This window comes from Talpa occidentalis, unplaced genomic scaffold, assembly GCF_014898055.3.
Source record: "Talpa occidentalis isolate TD23 unplaced genomic scaffold, MPIMG_talOcc4v2.1 talOcc4.18, whole genome shotgun sequence".
NCBI lineage: Eukaryota > Metazoa > Chordata > Mammalia > Eulipotyphla > Talpidae > Talpa > Talpa occidentalis.
Genome location: NW_023601851.1, coordinates 3,420,447 through 3,433,496, shown reverse-complemented (window position 1 = coordinate 3,433,496; position 13,050 = coordinate 3,420,447). Strand labels below are relative to the sequence as shown.

The 13,050-nt window shown below is 50.3% G+C and overlaps 2 protein-coding genes across 2 annotated transcripts; both read right to left on the bottom strand.

Annotated features, from left to right (window-relative positions):
- Nucleotides 1–225: 225 nt before the first annotated feature.
- On the bottom strand, nucleotides 226–11,579 carry LOC119250823 (histone-lysine N-methyltransferase PRDM9-like). The gene is given in 10 exon segments (XM_054697744.1): nucleotides 226–1,949; nucleotides 3,286–3,479; nucleotides 4,578–4,645; nucleotides 4,968–5,121; nucleotides 5,123–5,237; nucleotides 5,428–5,529; nucleotides 6,144–6,300; nucleotides 8,711–8,760; nucleotides 11,064–11,171; nucleotides 11,431–11,579. Coding segments are annotated over 10 exon segments (2,613 nt in total). The 5' UTR covers nucleotides 11,570–11,579; the 3' UTR covers nucleotides 226–423.
- A 390-nt stretch (nucleotides 11,580–11,969) lies between these two features.
- On the bottom strand, nucleotides 11,970–12,644 carry LOC129146195 (uncharacterized). The gene has a single exon (XM_054697759.1). The coding sequence runs from the start codon at nucleotides 12,642–12,644 to the stop codon at nucleotides 11,970–11,972; it is 675 nt and encodes a 224-aa protein (XP_054553734.1).
- Nucleotides 12,645–13,050: the final 406 nt, after the last annotated feature.

The following is a 13,050-nucleotide window of genomic DNA, read 5'->3' as shown; positions in this document are numbered from 1 at the left end:
CCCCTCCCTCTGATTCCAGGTAGACACCTTGCCAGGGGTTGTGCTTGTGTGGAGCCGGGTGAGAGTGAGTTCTGCGTGGCCCTCCGGATCCCCTCTGCTTTCAAGGGCCAATGAGGTACGTGACCTGGGTCAGGTTTGTATGGAGACAAAATTTACTCGAGCAAAGGCAACAAAACAGACACAACCATGGAGGGCACTGACTGCCATGGCACTCAGGTACCTGTTTCTCCTCAGCTCTTGTACTGAGAAGGTTCTGTAAATGGTTTCTGAATCCACAAGGCCCTTGGGGAGTGGACGGGTCAGTAAACTTCCCCTGAAGCTCCCACCTTAACCCCACAGGAAGTGCAGAATAAGTGGCAACTGCACTTGTCCTCCTCTGTGGCTGCTGAGATGTGATTCATGGGTAACGACCAACTCACCCTCCTACAGACCCAGGGCTTCTCCCATGTGTGTCCTCTGGTGTCGGATGAGGTTTGACTTCTGACTGAAGCCTCGCCCACACTCCCTGCAGACACAGGGCTTCTCCCCTGTGTGTGTCCTCTGGTGTGTGAGAAGGTGTGACTTCTGACTGAAGCCTCGCCCACACTCCCGGCAGACATAGGGCTTCTCCCCTGTGTGTGTCCTCTGGTGTGTGAGGAGATGTGACTTACGACTGAAGCCTCGCCCACACTCCCTGCAGACACACGGCTTCTCCCCTGTGTGTGTCCTCTGATGTGTGATGAGGTGTGACTTACTACTGAAGCCTCGCCCACACTCCCTGCAGACACACGACTTCTGCCCTGTGTGTGTCCTCTGGTGTGTGAGGAGGTGTGACTTCTGACTGAAGCCTCGCCCACACTCCTGGCACACATAGGGCCTCTCCCCTGTGTGTGTCCTCTGGTGTGTGATGAGGGTGGAATTACGACTGAAGCCTCGCCCACACTCCCTGCAGACACAGGGCTTCTCCCCTGTGTGTGTCCTCTGGTGTGTGATGAGGTGTGACTTACGACTGAAACCTCGCCCACACTCCCTGCAGACATAGGGCTTCTCCCCTGTGTGTGTTCTCTGGTGTGTGATGAGGTGTGACTTGCGACTGAAACCTCGCCCACACTCCCTGCAGACACAGGGCTTCTCCCCTGTGTGTGTCCTCTGGTGTGTGATGAGGTGTGACTTACGACTGAAACCTCGCCCACACTCCCTGCAGACATAGGGCTTCTCCCCTGTGTGTGTCCTCTGGTGTGTGATGAGGTGTGACTTACGACTGAAACCTCGCCCACACTCCCTGCAGACATAAGGCTTTTCCCCTGTGTGTGTCCTCTGGTGTGTCATGAGGTGTGACTGACGACTGAAGCCTCGACCACACTCCCTGCAGACATAGGGCTTCTCCCCTGTGTGTGTCCTCTGGTGTGTGATGAGGTGTGACTTATGACTGAAGCCTCGCCCACACTCCCTGCAGACATAGGGCTTCTCCCTTGTGTGTGTCCCCTGGTGTGTGATGAGGTGTGACTGATCATGGATGCCTTGCCCACTCCCTCCATACTCGCCTGTTGTAGTTATTGACAATCCTACCCCACTGAATAATTTGCCTGTGTCCTTTGGATTCTCTCTCTGGCCTGGGCTTGGCTCTTCCTCCACCTCTCTCTCATGCTCCCTAGAGCTCCACTTTTGCTCTGTTGGCAGGATGGAAAAGGCCTTTGAAACCTTCTTCTGCCTTATCCTTTTAAGCAAAGGTCTGGCCCTTTCTTTGACCTCTTGACTTTCAAGTTTGTCTTTCCTGCTGTGGGGACCAGAATGTGCCAGCTGCTGATGCTGATGACCAGGGCAGGGATCCTCTGATGGCAGGTGTTTGCTCACAGATGTTGCTGGGAAGGTCTGGGTGGGATGATGGTGTCGCACATGTTGGTTGAGGAATTTCTCAGTGGAGAAGGCCAGTGAGCAGGAGGGACATGGATGGATCTCTGGCTTAGGTTCTGCTGAAAGAAGAAGTGTTTGCAGAGATACATGTTGACAGGGTCACCTGGGCCATAGGCCTGGTCTCCCGAAGAGCCCCTGGTTATTCTGAAGCTTTGTCTCCTACCAAATGTTCCTTTACAGTCTATTTTCCATTCCTCATTTACTCACTGAATCTTCAAAATCCAGAAAGCCCACATTGAAGGCCTTGTTTACCTATCGCCAGGCCAGGGCCTTGCACGTGGCTTCAGACAGCTCTGCTCCTTACATGCAGTGGGTTGCGGGGACCCCCTCATGTCTCTGTCAGGGTGCCATAGCTGCTTTATTCCACAGGGAAGTAGCAGCACACTAGAGAACCCGGCCACACCTGCAGTGGCGCCTTAGGAGAGGAGAGGACCTGGGGGTGTAGCAGCCACTTAGCCCAGGGCTCTATGAACATAGAGAGCCCAGGCCAGGCCATGACTACTGAAGGACTTACTCCTGCTGCTGCACAGGTCATGAATGCTTCCTCTTTCCTCCAATCCAGCAAATGAAAATACTTCCTTCTCCCAGCCTTACCCCTGAGATTCATATTTGATTTATTTCATTTTCTTAACCCATTTTAAAATACCAGAAATCCTGTTCCAAAGTCTACACACAGCTTTACTTCTCTGCCCTGGCCTACCCACCTCAGCCAACCCCATCCTCTGGCCTTCCAGGGATGAAGTGACTTGGGGGAATGCACTGCAGTGCTTTCTCCAGAAATTTAACCAAGTGTCATGTTGGAGTACAACATACCACTGTGCGGCCAAGAATGACACAGTCACTCCAGGTCACTCTGGGAAAGCCTCAGTGTCTCAGCTGGCTGGGAGCCCTGAGCTACGAGTGTCCTCCCAACTCCCTCTTCCACGGTACTCCCCGACGTGAGCGGAGAATCACCAAGCATCCTTCCCATAGTGCCACAGCCTGGACTCCAAGGCTGGCTTTGACACTGGGTGCTGCTGCAGGAATGTCACCATCAGCACTCAGGATGGCACTGGCACAGTCTGTCTTGGGCTCCAGTCCCTGCAGCCCTGTCTGGAGTCCCAGGAGCCCACAGTGGCAGAGGGGAGCTGGGACAAGGATTCAGCCACAGGCAGGAGCCCTGGGTGGGCTTGCTGGGGGAACAGCCTGACCTGTGAGCATCTATGCTTTTGTGTATCTTGTGCATGGAGTATCAAAAGTCAAAACAAATAATAGAATGTAACAATTATTCCCAAGAGGCAAAAGGAACCGAATTCTTCATTTCTGAAGCATCTGAAGGGAAATCTTACTGACTGAATTTTACTTCAGAGCTGGCCCACCAACCTCCCTGGAGGGCCTGGGGACAGCACCCACCTCTCTCAGCTGCACACGCCCTTTTCCCCTCGTTGTTCCACTGGATGCCCAGCTCCTGGCCGTACTCATCGCCATACCAGACCAACAGCTCATGGCCCGGCCTGACCACCTGGCAGGTGCGGTAGAATATCTGCCTGTGGTACTGAAAGGCCACCAGATTCTGTTCCTCCTCGTTCCTTGCACAGTTCACATACCTGGGTTGAGGGGGCAGAGGGGAAAAAAGCCAGGAAGTAAGTCCCCAGGCACGAGACCCGCATCACTTTTGTCCTGTTGATCAAGCCCCTGCTGCAGTGAGCCCCCATCAGGGAACCTCCTGGTCATGCCTAAGTCCCCCTCACAAGAGACATAACACCCACCCACCTCAGTGCCCTCTGCCAGGTGACCCCTGGTGAAACACACTCCAGCCTGGCCTCCTTATTGCTGAGCCATTAAGGCCCGAGGCCACACATTCCCTGCCCTGGGTTCTGGTTCACGGCTCAGAGTGTGGTCTGGGGGGCTGCATGCTTTGGTCAGCAGGCCTGTCAGCATCAGCCCCCATGCAGCCATCTTCAAGGATCTTTTTCCATTCTCCCCATGCTTTATCTGAGGCACTTTTACTACAGCTTCTCCTCGAAACCTGGGGGGCTCTTTGTCTTAGCATCATAACATGGAGCAACCCTAGTTTATTCTCTTTCTATATCTCCTGATAAAAGGGGAGTCACCACGGAGGGAGGCTAGGACTATAAATACAGATGCCACTGCCAGACTGCTGCCCACCCCACCCTCAAAGCCCAGTGCCAGCTCACAGCCAGAGACAGAGGTCCTGGCCCAGGCTGATTTTAGACAGTATCTCCCCACCCCTGATCACACACAGAGCTCGTTTTCAGGCGAAGTGCGTGAAGCACTCAGGACCCCTGTCCTCCCCACCTTCTGCTGCCCAACCTAGAGGAGGTGAGACCCATCACCCCAGGAGTAAAGATTGTTCACTGTGTGTCTTCAATGAGCTCCCCAGGTCATAGGGCATGTGGCCATCAGAGCACAGGCTGCAGCCCCATGCTGAGTGGTTGGGATCCCCTGTCTCTGATGAATAAACTCTTTGGTTTTGTTCAAGTGCTCACTTTTTGTTTAGCAAAGAGATATGTTTCGAGTACATACAGTATCTTTTCCATCCCTCTCCCCCATGTGTCTTGAAATAAAAGAGCTTTGTATGGTGAAGAGAGAGGAGCAGAGGCTTGGAGCAGACCACAGTGGGGTGTGAATGGAAAGGCTGTGGAGATGCTTCCTCTCTGGGACTCAAGGCCCAGCAGCTTTACCTCATCCAGTTGGCCCAAGACTTGTCTTTTCCATCCACGTACTCGTAGCAATTTCTCCCTTTGGTGATCTGCATTTTAGGAAGAGAAATTAAGGTGCTCTTGGTCAGAAGTGATTTCCTTCTGCCATCATTGCTTTTGCCTGCATGGACTCGGCCTCCACTCTGGGCACAGGTGCGCCCTTGGTCTTCCTCTCTGCCTGTCATCTCTCAGCAGTCCTGTAGCCAGCAATCACCCCCCGTATTCCCTGCATTCTCACCCACCCTGATTGCACACAGACCTTGTATTCAGGCAAAGTGCACGTAGCATTCAGGGCCCCTGTCCTCCCCACCCAGCCCTGGCCCAGTCTACAGAAGGTAAGACCCGTCACCCCAGGAGGCGTGTGGCTCTCACCAGCCAGGAGTATCCGCTTTTGGCTGCCTCTTCATCTTCTGTGATGTGGCCCTCATAGGGGCCAAAGTGCAGGCCCAGCGGCAGGTCAGAAACTTCGTTCCAAACTCCCAGCCCAGCCTCTGGGATGCTTGAAGGCCCGATCCTCAGCCCGGGGCAGGGTGAGGTCTGAGCGGTCAGGATGCCCCTTGTTCACCTCATTGTCTTTGACGAATGTAGGGGCCCCATGGGCAGCACAGCTGTCAATGAAGAAGTTCTGACACTTCTCACAATCTGGAGGCAAGAGCAACAGGGTTGCAAGGTAGAGTATGTGCCGGTTATGAAGCGCCCCAGGAAGAACCCTGAGCCCTCACTTTGTCCTCTGTGTCTCTAGAGGAAGCGGGTGATTTGGGGCCAACTGAGGAAATGGAGCCATTGGACCGAGACATGGCGGCCTTCCCTGTGAGTGGCTGGGGTGACTTACAGAGGTAGTCGTCATCCTGGGGCTCGCTGACCTCTCGGTATACATGGCCCTTTCTCTCGCGTAGAGAGTACATCTTCACATCAGGCTTCTTTCTCCTCAGCTCTGAGGCAGAAAGAGTAGGTGAGCAAGGTTGGCTGTGTCTGGAGTGTTTGTCTCTGCTTTGTCAGGATATGTGAAATCATCTTCCACCAAGTTATATTCTGTCCATATACTCTGTCCTCCCCTTAACTGTTAGTGCAGAGCAAGCAACACTCCACACCAACTTCAGGTGCTAAGTTCAATTTTAATTTCTGACTCTTCGAAGCTATTATCAGGTTTAACTTCCAACCTCTCTACTTCCAATTGCATATTTATTCATTCAGAGAGCATCATTAAGGCCAGTCAGCCAGGCACTGTGCAAATGCCTGGACACACACAAGGAAGCATGGATTGTGCATTGCAGGTGGGTTTACTTGGCAGCTCCCACACCTTGATTCTCTCACATCTTACTTAACACTTTGAAACAATTTTTGAGCTATGTGTCCTTACCTCCACTCTACAGATTACTTAGGAGCTCAAAGGATTTGCAAGGTTTGCCTTGCCCCCACTCCAAAACTTGGTACTTAAGCTGAACCCAACTTAAGCCTGGGCACATCCAAAGTCCACTCCACACACCTAGTTCATTCTTAACCTTTCTGTACAAATCAGAGGATGAAACCCCCATTCTTTTCTCTTACCCTGTTTTCGTCTAGAGTGCTGTCCAGAAGTACTTGCTTCTTTAGGAAGATTCTCTGGTCTCAGGGCCTGCTCTGAGCCACTGGTGTTCAGCAAAGCTGCTGTTTCTGACATTTCCTTCAAACTAGATTCACTAATTACTGCATCTCTGGACGTTCCCTACAATGTGAGAGTCACATTTAAAGACAAGATGCATTTCTTTAGTCAGTCAGGGCTTGTGACGTGTTCTCACATGGATGACTTTAGTCAACACCTCAACAACCCTTGTAAATAATGAAGGCATCTGAATTCTAAACGTAAAAGAGAGGGCTTGTGTGGGTAATGAATCCAGGGTTGAACCCAATGTCTTAAGGCTCTTTCCCTTCCAGTTTCTCTCAAATTTCTCCATAAAAGTGAGAGTGATGAAAGCAGTGTATATGGGCAGACTACTTGGATGATCAATAAGGTCTCTGAAGGGAGGGTAAAGCATTAAGGAGTACACAGAACACTACTCAGGTGTGAGGACAGAGGAGTATCCTTTACAGTAAAATGGAAGAAGCTTGAAAGAATTAAATAAAATAAAGCAAGTCAGAAATATAAAAAGAAATACTGGCTGCAGGGGTGGAGTTTTAAATGAGCCCAGATGAAGATGTGTAGGTGTCTGGTAAACCATGGGGTATATGGAATAGATAGATAGATAGATAGATAGATAGATAGATAGATAGATAGATAGATAGATAGATAGATATAGATATATTTTCTATGGACTCTTCTCATATCAAAACCTTTGGGGACAGTCACATGTTGAGTTTTCAGATCTTACACTACTTTTAAAAGCCTAAGGTAGCAAAAATCCATAGATGGGGAAAATCCTAATCTAAGTTGCTTTCTCCAGTTTAGGCAGGTTATGTTTTTTAAAAAAATGCTTATAGTGAAAAAAAGGGTTGTTGTCTATAAACCTAGTGGGTACTTAATGAAAGAGAAAGTGTAGATAAAAGGGAACAGACATCTGGAAAATGAAGACAGTACTCTTAGGAAGAGTACAAAGAAATGATTGGCAGGAAATGTACTCAGGCAATAAAGAACATGATGTTAAAGCTGTAAGTTGCCACATCTGGGGAAGAATATTCATGTTTAGAGGAGCTGGTTCCTGTCAGTCCTGTTTGAGTGAAGCTATGCTGCTGTTTAGTTCTCTTTAGTTTCCTGATCCGCAAACTGGCATATGGGATAATTATTAATATCGGAGTGACATGAAATCTAACGGTGTTCCCCAAAGTGTTTTGTGAGCCATCAACAGGGCATGACTGTGAGATTACAGTTCTTCTATCAGACCACCCCCTAGAACCACCTGTGTTTGATACCTGCCTTTAAGATACTATCTTCATCATTCTTTGACCCCCTTACGTCTAGCTGGACTTGTGAGTGTGGAGTTACTCATGCAGGAAATGTGGGGTTCCCCTGGTTGCCCTCAGCTGGGCCTGGGACTTCTGAGAAGAATCATGTATGGACCCGGCTTTCTAAGAGCTTGCCCAGGCAGAAGGAAGGTTAACAAAGGACTCTGAACAACGTGGACTGTCCTGATTAGAGCTCTGAGAAAGCAGCTCTTACTGTCTATGACAGAAACACAGAGTTTAAATCATTTCCGTGGAAAGTTCCTATTGTATAGTGTGTAATCTCTACAAAGTCCTTAAGTTGTTTTCTCACGTGATGTTCTCAACACCAACTCTGCAGCTTTTCAGGGCTGGGACCTGCTTTCTCGGAAAGAGTGAGATGCTCAGAGGGTGGGTATGCAATCTCCTTCACTTGTCCACTATACAGGTTGCCCATATAGTAATCAGCTCTCATCAGCCACAGGGAGTTTTTGTTTTAGCACAGCAGAAAATATCTGAGGCTGACAAATGGTCAGGTGAAGAGAGCCCTTAAAAGTTGACCATAGATGTGAATCATTCAGGAGGAGAGGGAGGTGGGGGAGGAGATGAGGAGGGATGAATATGGGGTGAGGGGAGAGGAAGAGCAGAGGAGTATATGGTGATGAACTTTGGGTCCTTTGGTGGTGGGAGAAATAGGGTGACCATACCTGAGGGGAGATACTATCCAAAATACAACAATGATGCAAGAAAAAAGCACTATATTTAAAAAAATTAAAAGGAAAAACAGAACTGAAGTTGAAATAATCAGTCAGATAAATGCTGTTTTTGTGGATGGATATTACAGTGTAAACTTTATAAACTGTAATGAACTTGTACGTAGTCTAGTGAAAGAACTTTGGATTAGATGACACAACCAGTGATACTATGATCTCAGACACAGTCAATTCTGTGCTTCAGTTTCCTCATCTACAAATGATGACAGTCATGGGATGTACCATGTAGGATTGTAGACAAGTTAAATGAGGTTATTCATGTAAAATGCCTAAAATAAGGGCTGAAACATCATGAAAATGAACCAGGTTTGCTGCTGAATGATGATATTGTTTCTTGTGTCAGGCAAGGGGGAGCACACTTCTTATGGTTCTCTGTGCATTCTCATGCACTTACCTGTGTTCAGATCCATGAGGAAGACTTGTCAACAGGATTTGGGAAATACTCACCTTCTGGTGTTTACTCTGTTTTGCTCTGAAGGCCACCCACGGATGTTTGACTAGAAGGTGATGAGAAATCAGTGTTTTGGTTGGTACATGTTTCCAAACTCTGGAGATTCTCATTAGGGACACACAAATCTGAACCAGAGAGTGACAAATACGGATGTAGAGAAGTTGGAATCCTACACTCTATGGATGGAAGTGTAATATGGGACAGCAACTGTGGACACAGTAGGAGTTTCCTCAAAAAATTGTCCAGAACTATTGAAATAGCAGTTTGAGTAAATATTTGTAAACCTATGGTCATTGCTGCATTATTCACAATACCCAGGCATGGAAACAACCTAAATGTCTATTGATGGATGGCCACAGAATGAAAATGTGGTCTATACATAAAATGAAATATTATTCAGTCTTACAAAAGAAGAAAATCCTGTCATATGCTACAACATCAATGAATCTTGTTGATATGACATTGTGACAAGCATTCACATAAGACGAATGCTGCTTGATTGCATTCATAGGAGCTACCTAATTAATCAAGTTCATGGAAACAGTCAATAGCATGATAATCGCCAGGTAAAGGGGGAGGAGGAACTGGAGCTCTTGTTCAATGACATAGAGTTTTGGGCATGCAAGATAAAAATATGTTCTAGAGAGCCATTGGGCAATAATGAGCATATAGATAAAATATGTATTCTGCACTTATAAAATTGTTAAAAGGATACATTTGCTAGGTGCTTTTTCTTCTTTACACAAAAAAATTACTGGGTTGGAGTTATTTCTTTCATATTTATTTATTTATGCATAGAAGAACTGTGGTCTAGGCCTGAGGTGCAGGGCGGGAGGGTTAGAGGACTCACCAGAGACAGAGTGGGTAGCAGAACAGACAAATCTACTGAAACACAATGCTGAGGGGAACAGCGGGAGGCAGGAGAGGTATGCTGTACCCTGTTGGTCAGCTCCCTGGCTGGGGATTGAACTCAGGCCGCATGGGTGGAGGTTTTTAAATGAGCCCAGGTGAAGATGTGTAGGTATCTGGTAAGCCATGGGGTATATATTCCCTATGGACCCTTTTCATATCAGAACCTTTGGGGACAGTCACATGTTGAGTTTTCAGATCTTACACTACTTTAAAGAGCCTAAGGTAGCAAAAATCTACAGATGGGGAAATCCTAATCTAAGTTGCTTTCTCCAATTTATACAGGTTGATTCTTTTAAAGTTTCCTGTCTAAACAGCACAAGAGGAAGTTAGCTGCTAATTAAATTATTTTAAAATGATTGCATTTCATTTATCCAAGGGTGTTTCTGGCCACGGATGTAGGAGAGATCAGAGAGACTTAGTAGCTTCCTCAAATATGTTTCCAAAATCAAATAAAAGATCAGGTTCATTTTGGGGTATGAAGATCATGTGTTGTGATTTAAATATGCACACATTAATTATGTATCTTTACAGACTGTGTTAATCATTTCCTCTTCTAAGACATTGAATTCAGTAGTAAACATATGATAAGATTAGGGGCCTCCCTGGTGCCACACGGGGTTAAGCACCATACTATGAAGCAATTCTCGGCCTCTGCAGCAGGAGTTTGATCCCCGGCCTGCCAGGGAGCAACCCACATGGCATGAGCAAACCTCTCCTTTCTCGCCTGCTGCTCCCCTCAGCAGTGTATTTCAGTCAAGCTGACTGTTCTGTTCACCATTCTGTCTCTGTGAATCCTGTCCCCTGCCCAGTCCCCCCTTCCCCTGCATCTCTGGCCTGTATCCCAGCTCTTGTATGCATAAATAAATAAATCTTAAATTAAAAATATGATTTGATTAGTGTCAGAAAGCTATTTGGTGATTTAAGTTTAGGGTTTCTTTAATTATCCTTTTGTTAATTAACAACATTTAGCAAAAATAATCTTTTACATTTTAACCTAATAGGAAAATTATCCTGGGAAACCTGTACATTCAGTACCATTTAAGCTGATCTCAACATTCTGCCACAATGGCTTCAGATATTTTAAATTTTATTTCCAATTACAAAACAAGACAAAGAAAAACACAAACCAAGAGACAGCAAAGCCACCTGCCAGCCCTCTCTCTTTCTCTTACTGATGACTATTATTAATTGGTATTTACTAGCTCAGGGTTTTATACTTTTTAGGTTCAGGGTTTACTGCTTAACAATGTATCTAAAGAGAAATTTAAGCCCTTTAATCCTTTATGTGAATAGCCTCTTGCTGTGTTTGCTATCTCATTTCCTGAGCATTTGTGTTCTTGAGGAATCAGTTTCCTTGGTTACCTGCTGAGATGCAGCTCAGCATGGACGTAGGCTGGGTTCAGGGGGATGCGCTACATCCTCCAGATGCCTCCTCACCTTGCTGCCGGGGTGTCCACTCTTCGTCAGAATCCTCACTGCCCTCTCCCTTGGGTTTGATGGCCAGCCTTTGGTGGCACATGAAAGCTGGCCGAGGGGTTCTGAGACCTGCGAAGAAGCAAATCTTGGCTGGAAAAGGGAAGAGCTGGATTGAAGGACAGAGGCAGGTAGGCAGGGAGAACAGAGCAAGCCAGGTGTGAGGGCTGCTCTGTCAGCCAGCGGGCTCCGAGACCATGCACCATGCTTGCCTGCAGATGTGTGGCCATGCATGGATAGGTGGAGCCCCTTGGGAGGGTGCCAAGTAATATGCCACCAGCGAATCCACCGCCTCAGGCCCAGCTTCTCTAAGCGCTGCACTTCCCATTACCTATACTGATCAGCGCCTGGTAGTTCCTCTTCACGTTGCGATAGCGCCTTTTCTCCCAGTCACCCATGGCAGTCCACTCCTCCTTGGAGAAGTACATGACGATGTCTCTGAACGCGTCCTTGGCCTGCGGGGAGCACATCTCAGCGCGCAGTGCGAGTCAGGGTGTCCCAGCTACCCTGTGCTGGGCGTGCTCTGTGCTCTGGAAAGATCTTCCTCCCCGGGCCCTAAGGAGCTGAGGCAGCACTGGCCATTTCTGTCCCTGGCACAGGACGTGGCGCTGAGGTATCAGGCCCGCCCGCCCCGAGTCTGCGGTGCGCGGGGGACCCCTGCCAGCCAGGCACACTGTCACAGCCCCCAAAACCCCTCCAGGCTGGCGCTGCCCGCAGCGGCCCCCCCGGCTCACCAGCGCCCCCCGGCGTCCACCTCCGTCTCCCTCGGGCTCTCCTCCCCGGACCCGGCGGGGTTCATGGCTTGGGCCCCGGGCACCCCAAGCCCGCGTCACAAAACCTGCAGGAGGGGCCCAGAAAGGCGAAGCCAGGTCAGTCGACCTTTTGGGCGGGCGCGCGGGCAGAAATGCTGGGACACGGGGCCCGAGGAACCAGTGCGCGGGGGCGGAGGCCTGCGGCGCCCACACCACCAGCCCGTGTTCCCAGGTGCTGTGTGGCCTGTGCGCGGAAGACCCCGGCGGCGCCGGACGGGGGCGCTGAGGCCTGGGAGCTGGGCGGCCCGGCTGGCCAAGGGGGCGTGGACGCCGCCAGGACCGTGGCTCCCTCGGGGCTGCGGGAAAGTCTGGGAGTCAGAGCAGGCTGAGATCCCCAGGCTGAGGGACGGGTTTCCCAGGTTGAGAGGTTTTGCGGTTCCCTCGGGCTGAAGAAATGGTGTCCCAGGATTTCAGGGCTGAGAAGGTTTAGGGTTCTCTCAGGCTGAGAGAAATGGCGTGCCGGGATCTCAGGCTGAGGGGCGGCAGGTCCCGGGCTGAGAGGGTTGGGGATTCCCTCGGGCTGAGGGAGGGAGATGGCGTGCCGGGATCTCAGGCTGAGGGAAGGGGTCCCTCGGTTCAAGGGTTTCAGGGTCTCCGGGAGTTTAGGATGACTCGAGGCCTGCAGGGCGGGAGAAGGGTCAGTGTGAGGCTGAGAGTTTCGGGGTCTGAGGAGGGAACTTGGTCCCTCAGGGGCTGATGTGCTAGGGCCTCCTTGGGTGGGGTGTCCAGGCATGCTCAGGCTGAGGGGGCGCGTTTACCAGGCGCTTGGCGTCTGGGCGCTTGGGGCTGGTGTTCTCTGCTGACAGCCCTTGGGGTCTGGGCCTGGGGCGGCGGGCCTCACCGAGGAGCTTCGGGGTTCCCGCGGCTTAGCGAGCGGGGCGTGCCCTGAGGGTCAGCGCCCCTGGGGCGGGGCTGGTGTCTCCAGCTGGGCAGGGGCGCAGCCCACGACGCTCCCTCGCCGCGACGCCCGCCTCCCGGCGCTGCCACCGCCCCGGCGCCTCAGAGGGTCTTATCCAGACGTGGCCTTCAGCGCTGCAAGTGCCCGTCAGCGCCGCCCGCCAATGGGCTGTGGGGATCGGCCTGGGGGCGGGGCCCAGCCAGCGCGGCGAAGGCAGGGCGGGGCCAAAAATGGGGGCAGG

Bases quoted from the DNA above. Each gene is read 5' to 3' on its own strand.
- LOC129146195 (XM_054697759.1), bottom strand. From the start codon at position 12,644: ATGCCTGGACACCCCACCCAAGGAGGCCCTAGCACATCAGCCCCTGAG.